The sequence below is a fragment of the Dunckerocampus dactyliophorus genome, chromosome 11 (assembly GCF_027744805.1).
Source record: "Dunckerocampus dactyliophorus isolate RoL2022-P2 chromosome 11, RoL_Ddac_1.1, whole genome shotgun sequence".
Classification (NCBI taxonomy): domain Eukaryota; kingdom Metazoa; phylum Chordata; class Actinopteri; order Syngnathiformes; family Syngnathidae; genus Dunckerocampus; species Dunckerocampus dactyliophorus.
The window spans coordinates 9,494,987-9,517,548 of record NC_072829.1 but is presented as its reverse complement, the minus strand read 5'-3'; the positions used below and the strand labels follow the sequence as shown (position 1 = coordinate 9,517,548).

The following is a 22,562-nucleotide window of genomic DNA, read 5'->3' as shown; positions in this document are numbered from 1 at the left end:
TCGAGCTTGGACCATAACATTGCGGCATTGTTCCAGACATTGTGGACAGGCAATATGATATTGACTTGCTGGCCGCACTTTTATACTCTCCCCATAGAACACGTGGTTGTGTCTGTTCAACGTGAGAGCTATACCTTTAATCAGATTTCAGTCTACAGAGACCATTCTATGTGCTGGCTTTCTCCTGGTACAGAGAAGTTCATGATATCACACCTCTAAGTTAACTTATTTGTACACTATACACTTGATAGTGACGTGACAGTTAAATATTAAGTTTTTAATCTAGAAATAGAGTTTTCAAATTTTAGAGCTTCTCTGCAATCATCACCTACTTCCAATTGACGAACTGTCCTCTTTTCTGTTGAGGTAAACAAACACTGGGGCCATAATAAGCGCATTTACTGTAGGTTAGCATTTTGAGTGTTCCATGACCAATCACTGTGTTAACATTGACTGAACACCTGAAGCTAGTACCCCCATGTACAAATGGACACGAAAAAGTACAACCAAAAAACAGCCAGCAGCAGGAAGACAAACCCGAATAATACTAAACACAAACACTAAATGTTGTGTACCATTCAGTTGGCCTGGACTGAGTACTCATCTCACTGCTTTAAATGTCATTGGTTTTCTTTATTCTATGCGCCTCTATTTAGACCATATTTAACGGTCTACAGTTTCAGTGATTTACCACAGGTGTTTTTATTCACAGTGGGTGTATCGTTTGGGGTTATAAGCTTGTGTTTATACATATATGTACTATGCATCAGCTGGTTTTGATTCTACATTGTTATATCAACAGGGTGAATACGATCTGTCCATTTACATTGGCAGCTATTTGATTCTTTATGCTGCCATGAATCGATCAGTCACGTAGCGAGTCCTTTGAATCATGTACACTAAGTCCCCAACTAACGAACACAACTGGTTCCAGACGACCGTTCTTATGTCGAATTGTTCTTAAGTAAGGGAAAAGGTAACATTACCAATGATATAGGTACTACATGTACATGATTACGTATACAGTATATGCGTATGTATGTAAATATGAGTTTGGATGCAGTAGTAATATTAAACGAGGATAATTAATGAAAAAAACAATAATAAAAGTGATATAATAATACGAAATGATAAATGTTATTTACCGTTGAAGAGGAGTGGTCGAGCATACGTCGTTGTGGTGGAGGAGGAGGAGTTATTGGAAAAAAGGACAAGTTGTCGTCGTCGTTAGACTCTTCTAAAAGAGGTAGTGTTCTGTGGGTGGTGTAGAACTAAGCAGGCCTATTAACTCTTCATAAACTTTAATCACACGCTCTGTCCGGGTTGTACAATTTAGCTTTCCATTTAGCTTTACACTGTATCTCCTCAGCGTCTAACTCTATATCTGTTGGTCTCATTAGCTCTAAGGCTGCATTAGCAGTGTCACAGTGCCCCCTACTGGTCAAGCATGTACAGTAGCAGTATAAATACTGATTGAGCGACTGACTACAAGGCAAAATATAATAAAATATAGACCAGTCAGCTTGTGTTCGTATCCACGAGTGTTCGCTAGTCGGGTGTTGGTAAGTTGGGGACCTAGTGTATTAATAATCAGAATTATGTTAGAACCAAAGCTAAGCAAATTAGCACATTAAAGCAACCGATTTCATTCGGCACATTTCAACAGCAGCCTCTCAGTCACAACAAACTTTTTGAGCTCCATTAGATGAACTCTATAAGTGCACTTTCAGCCAGAGAAACAAGCCATTCCCTTTCACAGTGTTGTTTCCTTGATCTTGATTTAAAATAGAATTTATGCTGAACACTGGCACGGGCCACCAATATCCACACACACAGAATTGATTCATTTTTCATTGAAGTTATTTTAAAGGCACCAAGGACATGTGCAACATTAAATCTGGTCAACCTTCAGGATCTGCTTTAATGGCTGGCTTTAAACAAAAATTCTTTTTAGCCGTGTGTCTTTAAAAGGTAAATGCCGGGTGGGGGGGATTACTCTGAGGGGAGGGAGTGTGCCTTGATTTGCTTTTAGACTAGCCATATTACCTTCTTTTTTTTAAAAAGGTGCTTCATAGGCTCACTTGGCACATTGAACAAGCACTTGATTGGAGTTGAGGAGGAGCCTGATGCCAGCGTGCCCTCGTAGACACATAACTCTTCTCTCCATCTTCCTTCTCTTCTCACAAGAAACGCAATCCTCTTGTCTCACCGAGAAGTCTTTGTTCACTGATATACATCTCAACTTTTTACTCACTGATTTTACAGGAGCAATTAAAAAAAAAATCTAAATCTATCTTTGTATACATATTTTTCAAGCTATAAGTCACACGTTTTCATACTTATGGTCAGGTGTGACTTGCATATTAAAATATATATATACAGTCATCCCTTGTTTATCGCGGTTAATTGGTTGCAGACTCGACCAAGTGAATTTCCGCAAAGTAGGATTCAATTTGAATTAAAAGGAAATTTTCAACGTTGTGGCAAAGAAAACCTGTTACCTTCTAAAGACGGTTTCTAACATTATTAGAGCCCTCTAGAGATGAAATAATCCACATACCGTCAACTTTACATTTGTATTACCCAATATAGTAGATATAATCAGAGAAAATAAGACATAGACATAAAAAAAGAAAACATAGGGTCACACGTTAACAGTTCCTTGTTGTTTTTTTTGTACACAGCGTACTTCCCCACAAAGTACAGGGCACTGGCAACCACAGACTGGTAGAAGATCTCCAACAGCCTGCTGCACACATTGAAGGACCTAAGCTTCCTCAGGAAGTAGAGTATGCTCATGCCCTTCTTGTAGACAGAATTGATTTTGTCCTTGCAGTCCAGTCTGCTGTTCATGTGGACTCCCAAGTACTTGTAGTGGTCCACTACTGCCACCTCCCAGCCATGAAGGGTGATGAGCTCCACTGGCGTCACCTTCCTCCTGAAGTCAATCACCAGCTGTTTGGTCTTGGCCACATTCAGGTGAGCAGGAGTCAGCGATCACTGTCCTGTACTCCACCTACTGTCCATCTCTGATACACCCAACCACTGCAGAGTCATCAAAGAACTTCTGCAGGTGGCAGGACCCAGAGCTGTACAGGAAATCAGATGTGCACAGACAGAACAAGAATGGAGCCACGACAATCCAGACTTTAAATTACTTTACACACGTATTACCTTATACAGTAGACAGTAGTAAATAAGACATAAATAAAACTCCTGTTGATGTGTATGACAGTAAATGTGTTCCCTAGCGGACCTTACTGGTTGGTGGACAGATGCGTACAGGACAGGAAGTGATGTTGGAGGTTCAGAGTTTGAGCTTGTCGTGGGTTATGGCCCCAACAGTAGCATGTGTTTTTATTATGATTATTATATTATTATAGTGCTGGGCCACATGGTGGTGAGTGGTTAGCATGCAGTCACACAGGCCACACAGTCTGGTGATCCGGAAGATCTGGGTTCGAATTTACGCTGAGCATCTCTGTGTGGAGTTTGCATGTTCTCCCCGTGCGTGCGTGGTTTTCTCCGGGTACTCCGGTTTCCTCCCACATTCCAAAAACATGCAGGGTGTACCCCGCCTCTCGCCCGTAGTCAGCAGGGATAGGCTCCAGCATACCATTCCGACCCCAATTAGGATAAGCGGCATAGAAAAAGAATGGATGGATGGATATTATAGTGCCTGTTGTGAGATAAATGAAAATTGCAATAAATGTATTAATTACTGCTGATCACGTCTGGCCCTTGTCTCACCAAACACCGACACCTCGTGGCCAATGAATGCTACAATTACTACAATCTGAACGCTTTTTCTGCCTTGTATTGTAGCTCATTTTGTTAATTTATTTAGCCATTTTCATGCTTAAAAATGCTTAATTTTACCCAAGAATGAGTACATTTTGCTTAAATATGCATTTTTTACTAATAATATGGCATAATCAACCACAAAACAGTGATCATTTATTAATTAATTACTTTGTTAAAAGTAGCGGTATAGTGAGGGTGCGATGTTAAAAGCGCGATGTGGCGAGGGATGACTCTAATTTAACATGTGCTGCCTTTAAATTTTAACTGGGGTGGTCGTTGTTTTTTTGCCGACAACTAATGGCCACAATAATTCATTGAGTTGCGTTTGCACACATGGTACAGACAGAAGATATCGGATGCTTTTTGTTACGCAGCACTTTCTAATACGCTTCTGCCTTGGAGATTGTGTCCGCACGCAATGTGCAACCATAATTATATGGCACCTGTGTGGATTGAGAAATGTCCTATTTTAGACAGCAGGGTTAGTTTAATTAGGACACTGACTAGCTCGGAGATTGTAGCTGCTCTGTCAGCCACTGGCCAAATAAATACACACGTATGGTTTTCAGCCTATTTCAATTCAAGTTTTAGTGTTAAAATACAGCTGTTTAGTAAGTTTTTACACACCCCGGGATGCGTTCAGGCATCATGTCATGTATTGAAAATGTCTTCTTTGAGAACATCATGACATTTAGTAAAGGGGTCCGTTTTTATAGTATCCATATACTTAAAAATGTACTTATTTCAGCTTCTGTAGCTTTAGACTGTCTCATTGTTGGTGTGAACATTGCCCCCTCCATCTGGCATCGTCTTCTACTCTTGTGAATTTAATATTGCGAGGAGGGGTGCCTTGGCACTCCTAAAAAAAATGAATAAATTAAAAAAAACGTTAAAAAGCTCGCTCTGATGATAGCTCGATCATAAATACCGGTAAATGCGACTTATAGTCCTGTGTGACTTAAAGTCCAGAAAATACTATAAATGTATTGCATGTTTGGGCAATATAAAATGAGATGTATTTGTAGAATCGCCCAAGTACTATGAAGTACATTTTATCACAGCTATGTAATGAAAAAGAGTGACCATGAGATATATAGTACAGTACATGTTAACACATTTACAGTTATTGTCTGACATGAATGTCAGGCCAGAGGGTCACCTTGGCAATAAAGGTGAATCCTTCCACTCTGTACATATTGATCACCTCCTTGTTTTTTCGAGACACAGACAAGATGTTCTTATCATTCACGCACACCATGCCACTCTCAGCAGTGTTCCAGGAGAGCACGTCAATGAGAGTGCAGCAGGAGAAGAGGAGGAAGGAAGACTGCTTCCACAGTAACACTGCAGGAGTCACTGATGGATTGTTACAAGCTGGCCCTTGACTTGTGACGTAAATCAGGCCAATCTTTACAGGACGGGATACTGTAAAAGCTTCATATTTGGTCAGCGGGCAGCGACAGGGCTGTGCAGAAGCAAAGGCATCTGCTTTTAGCACCTGCCGACATGTTGGTATGGATGAACAGGTATGTATTCTGCTCATCCGCCGCTCAATCTTGAGGTGGAGAGAGCGTTTGAGGCTTAGAAGTGTTGCACATTTGCACGCCGGTCAAACTGGATTAGATCCAATTTACACAGTCCTCTATTCCTAGCTCGCTCTCTAGTGGGAGAGCAGGAAATGTCAGAGAAATTTCATGCCTGAGACAGAGGAGTTACAGTGTGCGTGTTCCCTACAGACAATTCTCACCGGCGCTCCCCTTCTGAGCACAAGAGAGAGTGCTCTATCCCAATGACACACGCTGACAGCGTGAAAATGGGAATCTGCCAGCAAAGCAGGGAGTTAACTGTGACCAACCACCAGCTAACCAGGCTAAACACTCTCAGCTTCATCCTCCTACTTCTTCTTGGAGAGCCTACTGAAGAATGACAACTCACAGTTTGCGAGAAGAGCAATCGAGAGAGCGCAGACCCCTGCCAAGGCTTCAACATTTGTCACCTGCAAAAATCAATGACTGAATGCTTTAGCTGTGGTATTGATATTTTGTTCCCTTGGATGCAGACGGAAATTGAGGATGAAACGTTATCGTCTTTTAAGCTAGTAAGATGGCACACAACAACAACAAACAAGCCGGCGCTAATTTGCTTGTGTTGACTACATGCCCAAATAGATGCAATAATTGGACAGTGGATCCTCACACATTTGCGATTCAGCATTGACATGTGTTAAAAATAGACATTCTGATATGATTTTTGCCGTTCGCTGGTAAATGTGGAACGTAACTCCTGTAAAAGGCTGAGATCTACTGTAGTTTGCTTCAATTACTGCCCTCTCAAATTTATTAAGATGAGACAAGATTTTAAGAATGACATTGTAATGATCTAACTGCTCTAGCTCATATATGAGTACGCACTGATCAAATGTTTGACAAAGCTGAAAAAAATGCCCTCATCTGGCACAGTTTCAAACACCTGTAAAAGTGGCGGCCTGTGCATCTCCAACAGGAAGTGTGAATCCAAGCTGGAGTCCCAATTATGTCATATTCCATTTACACAACACATAGTGGCCACTGCTATATCAATACAAGCCAAGCTAAGACCCCACTCTGCCGTCCACGGAATAAAAAACACACAAAAGAACAATTTGACAAAGGAGGGAGAAATTGCAATCGATAAAATGTCCCTGTAAAGTGCCTCAAAAGTACTCAGGAACGTGTCTGAGAGCATGGCCAGAACATAGGCCGGGTCACGCAGTGCTGCTTTATCTTGTCTGTCTTCGCTTTTAAGCTTTCTAAATGCTTTAAACTGCTAAAAATGGCCAATGAAATCACAGTTGCAAAAGCATGGGTAAACACTTTATTTAATGATTTTTTTTTGTGTGTGACTAAAAGCACAGAAACAAAACCATTCAGAGCAATACACCCAATAAATGGTAAAATGGTAAATGGTCTTTCACTTGTATAGCGCTTTTCCACCTCCAAGGCACTCAAAGCGCTTTGACACTGTTAGCACATTTACGGTAGCTACTTATGACGCAGCATCAGGAGCAACTGGGGGTTCAGTACGTTCCCAAAGGATACTTCAACATGATCACGGGAGGACGGAGGATCGAACCCGCGACAATACAATACCCAAAGCATTCACATGTAACGTGGTGTTGGGGAAGAAAATGAACTCACTTTTGCCATGTATATGCAAGGGATGAACATTTGACTACATTTCTGGTAGGTGTAGCAGTAAACGCTCTCGGCATGTTATGTACTTGTTTCCATGGCAGTGTTGTACTGAGCAACAGGATGCTGCCTGCTGCAGCATGGATGTAGTTCAATATGTCAGCTGAGGTCAGGAGCGGTGGCGAGCATCTGTTATTGATCATATCATTTACACATGTGCAAACAGCTTTTAAATACAGAAAATACAGACTCGAAAGAATTCCACCCCCCCATCACCACCTCAAATAGCTTTGGCACCCCTTTGCACCACATATGGGTCATCCCCACTTTTTGTGCTATTTGATCTATTTGTTCCTATTTGCACAGCTAACTAGATGAGACTGACTCAATACCACCTCTGCAGGTTCTTAACAATGAAAGACTCAATTATTATTCCGATCCCTAATGTAGACATATAAATAAGTGTGTGCTCAAATCACTGTTAAAGAGACTGAATGGTGTATGTGCCCACACAAAACAGACATGAAGATACAGAAGCCAAATCATACTACTACTAGTAATAATAAAAATTATAATAATAATAATAGATTACTTACCGCAACTTTGCTCCCAGTTATCTGCATGCAGCAATCAGCGGAGAAGGTTAATGCGCAAAAAGACACAAACAGCACAGTCATGAGTAGGCCAGACAATTACACATTGAGGCATGAGCGTAACTTTGTGTAACATAACAATGTCCTTCACACACTACACAGCCAGATTATTATTATTTTTTTTTAAATCAACAATTGCGATTAGAAGCACATATAAAAGAAAATGTCTGTTTCGCAGCTGCAATTTCCAGATGTTTCAAGTGTTAGTAAGATAGATAGGGGAGAGGTTGAAACCGTAAGAAAACGATCATGCAAATGATTTACAGCAGCTTGTCCCCGTGTTACGGGTGTATTCCTTAAAATGTTGGTATAGTAATTACTTGGCAACAACTGTGGAAGAGGTGAAGAGACCTCATCTGTAAAAATATACACATTCATTACCTAAAAACAAGTAGTGACTAAAGAGGTTGCGTGGTGTGCATCGCTCCAGTCTTCATTAGCGTTTAGCTTTCAAACTAGCATGATGATACTAGACTAGCTACTAGCGAACAAAATGTTGGGCTCTTACGTTCATTATTTGCTACCGATCATGCAGTTGGCAAGGTGACAACAAAACAAACCCAGATTTTTTTTTAAAGTGATGCAAAACATCACTGCATAATGCCAGGGTGTCTAATTTGCTTAGCAAAGCACACCAAGCAGCATATCATGCAGTGTCTTTACAAGAGAAGCTGCTTCCCATGGCCATTCCATCATTGTATGATAGGTGTGTCACAAGACACTCAGTTCACAAGACGAGACGATACACAAGACGAGACGATACACAAGATTTGGTCTACGAGAAAGGGACGAGACGAGATTTTGAAATTACTTTTAAGAAAAGTACAATAAAAAAAAAATATTTAAATAATGGCAATATATGGCAACCTGCCAATTTAATTTTTACTACGTTACACTCTTCTGCACTCTGTGTGTATGTTACCGGCCCCGCCTCCACCCACTGAGATAAAGAGACTGTATGACTGACAAAAGGGCTCACTCCATGCCATTGTTCTATGGAACAAACGGTCCAAGGTGCTGAAACCGATGCACAGAGTGAATTCTCTTCCTGGCGAGAGACGAGGAAAACAGACAGAATAGTGTCAAGTACTGGTGGCAGGTCAGTACCAGCACCAAAACGCAAACAAAGGCGTTCATTATCCGCCGTGCCGGTGTTGTTGTTGTTGTTTTTGGAAACAGGGAGAAGAAGCGGACATGACGCTCATTGCGTCATGACGTTTTCCATGCATCTATACGTTGTCCGTGCAGGGTTTTTTCTTAAGGTTTTTTTCACGTCGCGCATGTTAAGGGGTTTTTCCGAATGTTTCAGAAACCGGAATACTGACCTTAACCCGAATATTGACTGCATGCAAATGTAGTCTGTGATGTTGCAGTTTAACATGGCTGCCTGTCAAACGTGGCTGGTGGCAGGGCTGCTTTCCATGGCTCTCTCAGCAGGGAAGGGTGTCTTTCCACCAGATAACTATATTGTAAGCAAGGGCTTCTAAGTAGAGGCATAGCAGCAAGTCTTAAATATACTATAGATGCTGATTTCTGTGATAATTTCCTTCATTGTAAGACTATTCGCACAATAAGCTAGTTTGAAATAACGTCTAGCTAGCCTCACGTTTCATCTTCTCTTTCTGTGTGACACAAGCACAGTTTAAGGTTTGAATTATGATCATTTTACGTAAGAACCCCTACTAAACTGACCGTGACCTGTCTTTTAGCGCTGCCTCTGTGGGCTTGTAGCACCAGGTAACTATATTCCAAGTGCTACAGCTACCATTTGTCAGCTCCATGTTGTGTCCAAAGCAAATGCATCTTGATTAAAATGTCACTGGAGAACACGCTGTGCCTTTTGCATTCTACCTCCCCTCTCCTCTTTTCTGTCCTCCACTCCTGCCCTTCTAAGCTCTCTCACACACTTTCTAAATCTCATTTCCTACGTCTTTTACTGAGACTCTTCATGCTGCCTTCTTGCGAGGGTTTACAGGTGCCGTAAAGTCAATTTTACATGCACCGCCGCCTGGTGTGCGGCATTAATCAGTCTTTGTATCTGTCGCCACTCCAGCAGGAGACCTACCGCGCCGGGGGTGTTTTATGCTGACTAGGCACTGTGTGTATAGCTTGCAACCTTTTCCACAGTTGATGCCTTAAAAGAAATGTACAAAAACATTATGAAAGCAGCTCAGACACTATCTTCAGAGCCTGCACAGACAATTGTACAGCGAGGGATGGAGCCTAAAAGAGATAAGCACATGTCCAACATGTTTGTATGTATTGTAGTGCACCATCAGAAAGAAAGAATGGATTGGTATTACAGTGGAACCTCTGAGCTCAAACAAAGTCCACTTTGGGAAGCCGTTTGACTTTAAAAACGTTTCACCATTAAAAATAATTTAAATAGAATTATGTATCAAATCCTAAAAGCTTTGTTGTGCATGTGAAGACGTGTGTGTTTTTGGCATTTCCATTTTTGCAGCATTTTCCCGTTGCATCTTTTATGGTGTGTGTTTTCTGTGTTTGGAGGGTTTGTACGTTGCTGCACCCTTGTCCACCACTGAAGAACTGAGCTCTATGGCAGTTCAAATGCTACTTTAGAGGGTCATTCTCCTCAAAAGTGTTGGTCAAATTCCAAATGATATGACGTCAGGGGCTTTCGGCTTTCAGAGGATCCACTTCATGTAAAATAAATGGGCACAGTGTTCCGTCGCTACATCGCGGTTCATCTTTATTCTATTTTTTAACAGCGTATGAACGCACATCGCGTTCTGCGTCCTTGTGGTGTATTAGAACAATCTATCGGTGCTCTGTTGTATGTGTGTGTTATTGTGTTCACTCCTGCGACCAGTAGAGGGTGTTGTATACTCATGTTGAAGACATGAGGAGCTCCACTTGTCTCAGTATGTTTATGTGCCTGTATGAGCATGTTAGGAACCCATGGTAGACTATAGCCGGCTAAATATAGCTGGCTCATTGTGTTCTGCATTCTGATTGGCCGTTTCTTGTTGTGGTCAATAGTCGCTAGCAAACTAGCTAACGGTGTGAGCTGCTTGCTAACCGCCAATAAACAATAGAAGAAGAAGAAGCTAACCGGCTAAATGAATCTTCGGTTCAAGGAGTAGGACGAGGAGGACGACGACGGCAGGAGCAATATGTTATAACAAGGACACTAAAACGCCACAACCAAACGGCGCGATGGCGAGGCATGGTCAAAGGACTGAAATACAGGTGAGTCACTTGAGAATTTCTTGTGTTAAAATTTGAACTTTGAGAGTGTTTAAATAAGACAGAAATGTGAGAAAATGTTAATGCCTGTATGAGAAAAGTGTGTTAAGTCTATGACGGGGGGTTTTACAACCTTAAAACACATAATGGCAAACAAATAAAGTTGGCTACTTCGCGGAATTCAATTATTACAGGCTATTTTGGGAACCTATCCCCCACAATAAACGAGGGAACACTGTATCTGGCTAAAATTGAGTCCCATTAAAAGAATGAGACTCTGAAGTCAAATGAAGCAAATTAAATTTGAATGGAACATGATTAATAATGTTGGACACGACTCTCCCATCGCGGCCTTCCAAAGCATGTGAAGTGCAGCAGATTTTGCATGAAACATGAAATTAGCCACTAGACAACATACAATCTCATACAATCTCAGAGAAATGGCTGTGTTAGAGGAAAGTTTTAATAGAGTTGATTTTTAAAAAGCTAGGGGACAATGGAAGCAGGTGAAAGGCAAATTTGTTCATGCAAAGCTGATGGTCAAGGACGTCCTTAGACATGTTGCGTTCCTGCAAAACACATCTAGATTCTCTATTCTGTTCTGTTCTGAAACACAGTTAATATTCAAATGAATAGGGTCAATGTGCAAATTCTTCCTTGGGGGAAAAAAAAAAAAGTAATTCCGTTTTCATGTTAGGGGGGCAATTTGCAAGACTCCTGCTGAGGCCCCCTCCCCTGGCAGCGACTGAAAGTTCTCAATCTGGCCTGGTGATAGAGCGGTGGCAATTCATGAGGGGAGGAGGAAGGAATAAACATAGCCTTTCCTTTGAAAGACACATTTTATGCAGGTAAACAAAATAATCTGTCTTTCTTAACATTAGATACAGTTTCAAGCCACACTGGCTTCAGCTATCTCAATGGCATACTGCAAATATTTGCACTATATGAAAAACTAATACCTAATGGATGAAGCATTTTATGCTGAAAACCTGCCCATCAGAGGACAGCATAAATGGGCAAGGCAAAGGCCAAGCAATATTAGGTGATATGTCTTTTTTTAAGCAGTAGACACAGCCCTAAGCCGCCACCTCTATGGCTGCATACCCTGGGTGATCGTTTGAAGAAAGAATAACTTTAATAACTTCAACAATTTATATTGAAGTATAAACAATGTCAATGACAATGAACAATCTATTGGGTCTATGGCGATAAAAACAGAACTATTCTACTCGGACTTTGAAATACCATCAACATCAAAGAGGGAAAAGTGCAAAGTAACATTTAGAGGAAGCCCCAAACAATGCCATCTCACAAGCAAAAACAACAAACGTTAGAAAAGTGAAAGCACCACAGCAAACCAACAAGTCCAAAGTGCAACACTCCTGCTTTATCCACATTTTCAAAAAGACAACAACATTCCATCAACAGTGCATGCATCAGTATCCACAAGCAATATTACTACAAGCTCATTATTTGTGACAGCTCATATGGTTTTTTTGTAATATGCTCTCATTGGTTAGTTTTATAAACAGTAATCCTTTGTTTATCGCAGTTAGTTGGTTCCAGACCTAACCGTGTGTGGGTGAATTTCCGCAAAGTAGGATTCCTTATTCATAAATGGAATATTTTCGTACTGATGACATTGAAAACCTGTTTACGATGTTCTAAATACAGTTTTTAACATTATTAGAGCCCTCTACACATGAAATAACACCCCATAGCCATCTTAACACTCATATTGCCCAATATAGTAGACATACATAAGTAAAATAAGTCATTTAGGCCTCACAGTCATCCCTCGCTTCATCGTGGCTCGAATATCGCTCCCTCACTATATCAAGTTTTTTCAAAACATAATAAATGATCGCTTTTCCGTGGTTGACTATAGCCTAATATTAGTCAAAAAATATTGAAATTACATTATATATTATATATATATATTATACGTAGTATTCTGGTTACTAGGCATCAGTAATGTTATGAGACATGGCGTTAGATTACATGACCTTTCACACTGCATGAAGACTGGCTACTGAGCCAGCACAGCCGAGCCGACATGCAAGTTTTTGGCTTCTTCCACTCAGAATTAGAGGGGCTACCTAATTAGTTCACTAGCTTGCTATGCTAGCGGTGGCCATCTGTTATGTTCCTGCAGTGATCCGTAGCATGTGCACTACGATGTCAACAAAGAGTAATAGGAGTGTAAAAGTGAGTATTGGGTTGTTATTTCATGTCTACAGGGATCTAATAATGTTTAAACCCGTATTTAGAAAGTCCTGAACAGTTTTTTTATGCTCTAACTACAAAAATATTCCAGTTATTAATATTGAATTCTACTTCATGGAAATTCACTTATCATGGTCAGGTCTGGAACCAATTAACCACATTAAACAAGAGGCAACTGTAAATAAGTAATTATAGTAAAGTCTCGTACTTGTGTGTGCTGCTGTAACTTTGTGGCGGTGGAAGGGGACAGGAAGTGATTCAGAGGTTCAGAGTTATTCAGGAAATGGCTCAGAGTTGATATTTAGCTTGACGTGGGTTACAGCCGCAACAGTAGCTCGCTTTAGGGAGTATTGTGCCTGTTGTGAGATTGTTCAAACCAGCAATAAAAGCCTGCTTTCCGGGGATCAAGTCTGGTGCTTGTGTGTCTCACCAAACATTACAGTGCGATTACTGACACCTAATGACCGGTGTAGAATACTACATCTCATCACAATGTCTTTGAATGCACCTTCTGAATGCATAATTTGCATTTTAGTTCACTAATCCATTTTTATGCTTGAAAATGCTTGATTTAAAAAAAAAACGTAAAATGTACTAACACATGCCTATTTTCTTTATAATAATAGGCCATATTCAACCACGTAACAGCATGATTTATTAGTTGGGGATGTATATTTTCTCACACTTACATTGTATGTGTGTCACATTGACAAGTGAATGAGGGATGGGCATGAAAATCAATTAAAACTGATCATGAAGAACTATGTCAATTGAGTGCACTACTGGGCAGCAACCAGCAGAGGCGCTGTAGGTTCAGTCTTGACATTTAGTCAAATGCCCATCCCTGTTATGGACGCACCGTTTTTACCACCTCATAAATATTTAAGAATGCATTGTTTTTTTCTTCTACTACTTACGGTCATTACCCTTAGTTTTAGTAAAATTAGATCCAAAAAGTCAAACTAACGTCGTCCCCTTGGCAGCATTAAAGCAAATGGAGATGGAGAAGGTAGTATTTCAACAAAGACTGCACTTTTCAGCGCCAGAGGCTACCCCCTGTGACACGCACTGATATGTCAACAGTGACATTCAACCCCTTCCACCCCCCATGCCTCTTCTTCTTCTTCAAGTCCTAATGAAAGTAATAGCGCCGTGCTGAGAGACATCACGTTATGTTCTCTTTTCTTTCGACTACACAGATTGTTATCCATTTGAATAAAACATCATCGCTCGCACACAAGAATAATGGGCCCGGTGAGGAATTCAGTCATCTCTGGGAAAAAAAAAAATCATAATCATCATTATCAATAATGCCGGTTAATTACCATACCAATGAGGGGGCTAATAAATGATGATGCTTTGCAGGTTTGGGAAGCTATCGGAGGGAAAGTCAAATGAAAGATTTTGCAGATTTTTTTTTTTTTTTACTTCATCACTACAGTTATATTAGGCCTACTTGTTTTACAGTGTTCAATATAAAATGAAAAGACACTGAAGTAGACAAACTGTAGGTCAATTCTACACCCAAAGTGAAACTGAATGTTATGAGCCAATGACCATGTCACAACATGCCATGCTACATGCTACTCCAAATATTCCAAAAAAAAAAAAAAACATTTTGCATGGATTCCATGTACGTATATAAAAATTGCTTGTGGCCACTGTTTTTTGGAACTGTTTCAATGCAAGACTGCTGTTGGACCCCCAGGGACTGTCTCCCCTCTACCTGCACCCTTTTCCGAAATGACAAAGACAAGGTGTCCGCTTCAAATCTCCCAAAGAAACATGCAAGCAAACAAGAACCGGCAACCAACCAACCTACGAAACAGTTTGCATGCAAGCATACGGCTGGACAAACACTGACCATCCACCGAGCACTGTGTGAGTTTGTGAGTGAGTGGACTACGATTACCGGGTGATGGCTGCCTACAATGGCAGATTGCAGTACAATGGCAACAAAAGGATGATGGGGAGCCGGTGGGTGGGAAATAAATCAAACGGCAATCAGAAGATTCAGGTGCGAAGCGTGAAAAGTGGAGATTTGACAGCAGTGAGTGCGTGAGGAAAGCCATACATACTGCAAAGCACGGGAATCAGACTGAACTCATTCTGGAGATTCATCACAACTACAGTCATTAGGGGGGACACACTTCACTTTGCATACAATGTTCACTGACTTACAGATTTGGCAGTGGCTGAGATGTACCGGACCACCATTTCCCGTTTGGTGCTTAAATCCTTTCCACGAAGTGGGGCCTTTCGCTCTTCATTCAGATTCATGTCCTCCTATAGGAAGCACAGGAAGACAAGTGTTAGCCACAATAAACGTCACCCGAAGGCTTCATAACACAATATTTGTTCAGCAAAAGAGTAAATAAATAAAGCTAGATACTGACAGTTGTTAGAGGCGCAACAATATGGTTGAAATGAAATGAAAGTTTGGAATAAGTGGTGTATTTTACTTTTGCTTTGGCTTTGCTGTAGTTTTTGTGATAACCACACAGAAGGGTAAAAAATGTCATGTGATGATGACCATAGGACAGGAAAAGGAAGTTCCTGCTCAGTAAGACAGTCGATTGTCTCTGTCCAAGTTGTTCGATACAATATGGCTCACGTGGCAAGAAGTCCACTTGGTAATAAAATAAGATTCCAATGAGCTGTGTATTTTACTCTTTCTTTGGCTTTCCTGATGCCAGCACAGGACAGCGACAGCTATAGCAAATGAGAATGACCACAAAACAAGAAATTACACAATATGACAAACAAACGGAACGTGCACAGAGAGGATTATTAGCATCCTGAGTTATGGGCGGGTATAGGTTTCAGCATTTTAACATTTCAATAACAATGATGTCTTTTTAGAATTGTATGGAAGGAACTTTATTCCTATTTCCATTTGTTTTTGTTTGAAAAATATTCTCAAAATATGAACTTTTTTCCCCACTGTAAATATGAAGGAAATATGATGTCTGTAAAAAGTGTATCTCCAGTCAGCATCAATTAATCAATTGCTTTTCTTCCTGCTACACCTGTTAAATGAGACCATGTCCTTCCGCAGTTGAATGAGTTCATTTCACATGTATTTTTCTTTTTGGAGTGCAAGGTAAGCATGAGAAATAAAAAAAATGGCAGTATTCATTAGTCCTTGAATAAACGACTGTTGCAAGGCTAGAGTATACAAAAAAGTACAAACTCTGAACAAGGGAGAACAATTGAACAAACACACCGGCTTATCTATTCAGGCCATCAACTCAAATAAGCCTTGATAGTCAGTATTTGCCAAATATTGGGTGGTATTATCCTTCAGATACTTTTAATGCTGCGCCATAAAAGTGGGCTGTCATGTGAAAGGCATGGAGAGCAAAGGCCGAGTGGAGCACTAATAGCTACAGAATGACATGGTGATTAGAATGGTGGGATGTTTTTAAGAAGCATTCTCTCAAAAGAAAATGTCTCGATTGAACAGAGCGGAGGGGGGACTTTCACCGCCACCAAGGAGAGTAAATGTGTGGAGCCTTGCTGCCCTCTGGTGGAAAATGAAGAAAATGAAATCCTCTCCCAGTACATTTCTATATAGTTTATTCCACTGGTCCTGGACCATATCGGGACCATGGCCCAGCTCGCTACTGTCACAATTCTGGCGGACCTTGTAGTAATGTAATGCTAACCTAAACACATTATCAAATTAAAACACTGTAGAAAACATAATGAGTGACAGGTGTTTTCCCGAGCCCAAAACGTAACACTAGGAATTGGACAGGAATAGAAACGTCTTCAACGCTATTGCAGAAAATTCTGGATCGTTCTGACTTTAATCCAAAATGACGGAACAACAAACCTCTCACAACACACGCACTAGCACGCTTGTAAGCAACAAAACCATATTTTAAGGAGCTGGCGTCATAATGACTGAATGAATGAAATAATTTTGCATTCCCCATTATCCCCGCCCCCCCTTAGCCTGGAAGGTTTTGCTAGCAGCCCCAGTGACTAAGCTTGTTAACGTTGACTCTTCTCGTACGCACTAACTAACTTTGACCCCGAGGTGGCGTCTGAGTAAAATAAATTGATTGGAGAATGTTATTAAATAAAAGGAACCATATTAATTCCAAAATGTACATACCTTTGAGAGATATTTACAAAAACTTAAGTTAAAAAAGGTTTGTGTCTTTTGATTATCCAATTGCAAGGGTGTCAAAACCTTTTCCACTGAAAAGTGAAAAGACGTGGGAGCCACTTTGATATTTAGTGGGTTTTTTTAATACAGACCTGATCAAAATCTTAAGACCAGTTGAAAAATTGCTAGAATTTGCATTTTGCACATCTGGATCTTAATTAGGTTTTTAGTAGAGCTACAATATGCAAAAACAAGAAGGGGGAGTGAGACAAAAAGCAGTTTGAAAAAGTAATTTATTGGAAACAACAATTAAACTGAAATAGGCTGTTTATCAGCTGATCAAAAGTTTAAGACCATCGCTCAAAAAATAACAAAAAACTCTCCAAATCAGAAGAAAACATTTCCTCAGTAGGACTCAGTAATGAGTAGCTCCACCGTTCTTGTTAATCACTTCAAAAATTGCTTTGTGCATGCTTGATGCGAGTGTTTCCAGGAGGCTAGTGGGAACATTGCTCCATGTGGTGAAGATGGCTTCACCAAGGGCATCAACTGTCTGGAACTGATGGCCATTTTTATAAACTTCCTTTGCCATCCATCCCCAAATGTTCTTTATGGGATTTAAATGAGGGGGGACATGCAGGATGGTCCAAAAGAGTGATGCTATTCTCCCTGAAGAAGTCCTTGGTCAAGCGAGCATTGTGAACTGCAGCGTTGTCCTGTTGAAAAACCCAGCTGTTACCACACAAACGAGGGCTCTCAGTCATGAGGGATGCCCGCTGCAACATCTGTACGTAAGCATCCGCCGTTTGACGACCCTGCACCACCTGAAGCTCCAGTGTTCCACTGAATGAAAAAGCACTTCAGACCATGATGGACCCCCCTTCACTGTGCCGGGTAGAAAACATCTCAGGTGGGATCTCCTTGTCATGCCAGTAACGTTGGAAGCCATCTGGACCGCCAAGGTTACATTTTTTCTCATCAGAGAATACAACTTTTTCCACCTTTCAGTGTCCCATGTTTGATGCTCCCTGGCAAAGTCTAAACGGGCAGTTTCGTGGCGTTGAAGTAGACGAGGTCTTTGAATTAGTTTTTTGCTTTTTAAACCCAGCGCAGGTGTGATTTTTTTGGTCTACCACTTGACATTTTTGTTCCATAATGCTCAGGATCTTTAAAAAAATTTAATGACTGTCTTACTGTGCCCAACCTCAGCAGCAGTGGCACGCTGTGAGAGGCCTTGCTTATGCAGCTCGACAATCCGACCACGTGCAAAAAGAGAAAGCTTCTTAGCTTTAGCCATCAGGAGGGCATGACAGTGTGAATGCCTGATAGAAAATTAAAATTTTTAGCAGATTTTGGCTTTTATAGCCTGTGGTCTTACACTTTTGATCAGGTCATAAACAACCTATTTCTTTTTTTTTTTTTTTGTTAAAAGTTCCAAATGTTTTTTGTCTCACTCCCCCTTCTTGTTTTTGCATATTGTAGCTCTACTTAAAACCTCATTAAGATCCAAATGTGCAAAATGCAAATTCTAGCAATTTTTAAACTGGTCTTAAGATTTTGATCAGGTCTGTATTTTGTACAAAGGTTAGACAAAACGCACAGTGTTACAGACAAAGCTTTGTGTTACTATTTATTAACATTGCCAATATTAAAGCCTTTTCTCTTTACATAATGCCTTTAGCTGTATTTTCCACATTTTTTTATTTTATTTTTTTCAACCATGTGCTACGCCCAATAAAAAACAAGCCGCAAGCTTCGAATGGCCCCCAGACCGCACTTTGGACAGCCCTCGTCTAAATGAAGAATGAAGAAACGTGGTCTACTAAAACCACATTGGTTTGTAACTGTGAAGCTTCCATGCATTGACTGCTTACTACTGTAATGTATGAATTATTTAATGATTTGCATTTTAGATTTAAAAAAGTGGACGTGATGCTTTTGTTCCTCAAAGCATGCAACTTGTTGTTGTTGTGCCTGCCTGTGTTACCGCTACTACTGCGACTACTACAGTATTACTACAGCAGCAACTACTGCAGGATAGGGAAGTGATGCATGTGCGCACAAAACACGACGTCACACGCGTTGATGTGTTTAGAAAAGTAAGTATGCCTCGATTCGCACACACTGCTTTTTAAATCCTGGTGCAGTAATACTGCTGTGGGATCTCCTCACAGCTCATCAACTGGGAGTCTTCATACTGACAAAGTGCACAGAGAAGCACATAAAACCTCCAACTGGCCACAGCAAGTTCTTCCACAGCATTTTTTTTTTGTGTATTGTCCGTCTCCAAGCACCACAAAAAACAAACACTGTAGGAAACAAGCAATGGAGACAAATGACTGCAATACGATCAGTTCAATAAAAAGGAAAGCCGCCGTGCAGTGAGAGGGTTTGAAAGCTGATAGACAAGTCAAGACACCCAGGTAATAATGTCATAACAGCTAACGGGCCCCATCAGCACATTGGACTTCATGTGCATGTGTAGCAACTATTGATAGAAGTCACATCACCAGGGAGAGAAACTCCTTCCTTACCTACCACTGCTTTAATAGTACCGCTATGGACAATATGCCTTTGGACCAATGCTGAAACAGGCTTTTTTAATATGGCAACAGTGTCAGGTTGGGTTCACTGTGGGTATTTTAAAAAGGCAGTGAGGTAGTTTACAGCATTCTTCTCATAAAACTCTCAGACCGGTGTCGGCTTCCAAGAGTTATCCTCAGTGAGATGCAAGCTATCAGTGGATTTAACAACATGCATATCGAGGAGCTCGGGAAGACCTGGGAACCTCCGTTGGGCATCTCTGTGTGGAGTTTGCATGTTCTCCCCGTGTGTGTGTGGGTTTTCTCCGGGTACTCCAGTTTCCTCCCACATTCCAAAAACATGCATGTTGGGTTAATTGGCGACTATATTGTCCATGTGAATGATAGTTTGTCTATATGTGCCCTGTGATTGGCTGGAGACCAGTCCAGGGTGGACCCCGCCTATCGTCCGAAGGCAGTTGGAATAGGCTCCAGCATACCCCCGCGACCCTAATGAGGATAAGTGGCACAGAAAATGAATGGATGCCCTACAACACACCTATTTTGGCACCTAAATTGCATTTCAAAGAAAACAGAACCAAATTTCACATAAATAATAAAAAGTTTGAGTGCACAAACAATGAATAAACATAGGAGGCTTATTTTTAAACAAAACTGTGGTGGTTTCTCTGAAAAAAATACTATTAAATAATAACAAGTGTCTCTAACAGAAAAGCTGCAATTTTTTACTAATAGGCCATATTTAACCATGAAACAGCATTATGTATTACTTTATTTTTGAAAAACTGTGAAGCCACAAAAATTCGAACCGCAACGTGGCGAGGAACGACTGTGTATGTAAAAAGTCACAATAGTGACTATAGTGATATAAAGTACACAATAGTGCTTCTTGGAGACACACACTCTGTCGTGGACAAATACAACTCACTAGCATTAAAGATACAGACACACACTATGGCATGTTCCCAGTGGGGCTTACAAAAAGCACTTTTAAATTGTCTAAATTCCAGCATCCAGGCTAGATTTTGGACAACAGACTTACAATGCAGTTTTGAGGGACCTCTGAGAATTTAAAATTGCTGAAAAATACTATAATATTGAATGCATCTCAGCCTTTAGTGAGACATTTCTGCAATCAATAAAACACTTAAAATTTACTTGTCCTTATTCATTTCGTCAGATCTCTTCCCTGACCTGCCGCTTTAATATGATAGGCTGTCGGGCATGAAGAACACAGAGTGTGAAAGGCAAACCACTTTCCCCAAAGAGGAAAAGAAAAAACATATTTTCACTTTCTCCAAGTCATTAATGCACAGGAGGAGGTCTCACTAATATGGCACTCCCCTTTGAGGCATGCTGGGATTCTCAGGCTGCAACATGTCGACAAAAACAATAACGGGAAAGGCCATAAACATGGAGCCCAAATAAATTACTGTATATGTGTGTACGACCAGAAAGGGGTTTGAGCTGGAGAAAAGTTTAGAAAGTGGAAACTCTGACGTCAAACACAATCGGTGATGGACGCTTTAGATGCTTTGCTTTCACTGGACAAAAGTAAAATGAAACTAATCGTTCCTGTGGCAAATTGTCACCATTATTAAGCCTTTATTCACATTTGAACATCCTTTACTGTCAAACAAGCATGAAATGAAGTTAAACTGTAATAAAACTAAAACAAAACCATATGCTGGCATGACGAGGCACGCATTTTCTCAGGGAGTGCAAAAATAAAATAGTACATTTTGCCCCAGTTTTCGTTTTTCACCAAAATGTTACTTCAGTTTTCATACAGTATTGCACGTAACAAACTAGTCTGTTTGCCCTGTACTGTATCGTTCCGCCAAATCGAGTGCACAAACAAAGAGCCCTACGCGTTGCTGACTCACTGTCTGTGCATTTTGTTTTGATTGAGTGGGACTGCTACATAAGCCGCCATGAGGCCAAAGAAAGTTTCAAGTGCCAGCAATTTGATAAAGAAGATAAGAAACACTATTGAATTCAATCTTACCAGGATGTACAGGGAGTCAGCATCAACAATAAGTCCCATCCATTCGTCATTTATAACTACTTTGTATTATTTTCAGCATGTAAAACTATAATTATTTTCTATAAAATGTGTTTTTTGCTAATATTTTTGGGTGTCTGGAACTGACTAATGGGATTTACAGTAGATTTTCTATTGGAAAAATTGTGCAGTTTTTGGTTTTTATACATTTCGGTTTTTGTCTTTTGTTTTGGAGCAAATTAATAACGAAAACCAAGACACCACTGTACAACCAAACCCAGTGGGAGTCGATTTCCGTCATTGCAAATTTTAACATTCTTAATCGGCATACCACTTTATTTTGTCACATAAAAGCGGTAAATTGTGAGTTCACGCTTAACTTTGATGGCACATGCAGGATATGAGTAAACGCAACGATTTTTGCGCTGCACTTTCCCTTTTTTTTTTTTAAATTTCAACTTATGGTTACGTCAGTCCTATTGTAATGAGCAGCGCTGCAATGACTTCCATTTCCTGTGCAATGGTCATCACCACACTTTTTCTTGGATACCCTTCTGTTGTGGCACCAGAATGTTTATGGAAGTCTCATGGGATTTGCTTGGATCTAGCATGATGGCAGTTTAAAAACTCAAGTTTCGTATGTCTTTAGACATTTTTTCTATTCCATTCTGGCGGAATTCCTAATTATATGACAAGAGTCCACAATAGACTGGAAGCCCATCCATACATCTTCTATGCCACTTATCCTCACTAGGGTCGTGGGTATGCTGGAGCCTATCCCAGCTGACTTCTGGCGAGAGGCGGGGTACACCCTGGACTGGTCACCAGCCAATC

The 22,562-nt window shown here is 40.6% G+C and overlaps 1 protein-coding gene across 8 annotated transcripts in view; it reads right to left on the bottom strand.

The window, feature by feature from the left end:
• Positions 1–22,562, bottom strand: part of diaph2 (diaphanous-related formin 2) — a 471,153-nt gene that overhangs the window by 429,449 nt on the left and 19,142 nt on the right. For 7 of the 8 annotated variants that reach the window (XR_008572894.1, XR_008572895.1, XM_054792014.1 and 4 more), the window contains 2 exons: positions 15,245–15,349; positions 7,571–7,591 (listed from right to left, as the gene is read on the bottom strand). Coding sequence is in view for 6 of the 8 variants with exons in the window: in XM_054792014.1 (XP_054647989.1) it covers positions 7,571–7,591; positions 15,245–15,349 (126 nt within the window). In the remaining 2 variants the exon portion in view is untranslated. The remainder of the gene's footprint in view (positions 1–7,570; positions 7,592–15,244; positions 15,350–22,562) is intronic. The other variant, XM_054792016.1, reaches the window with a different exon arrangement.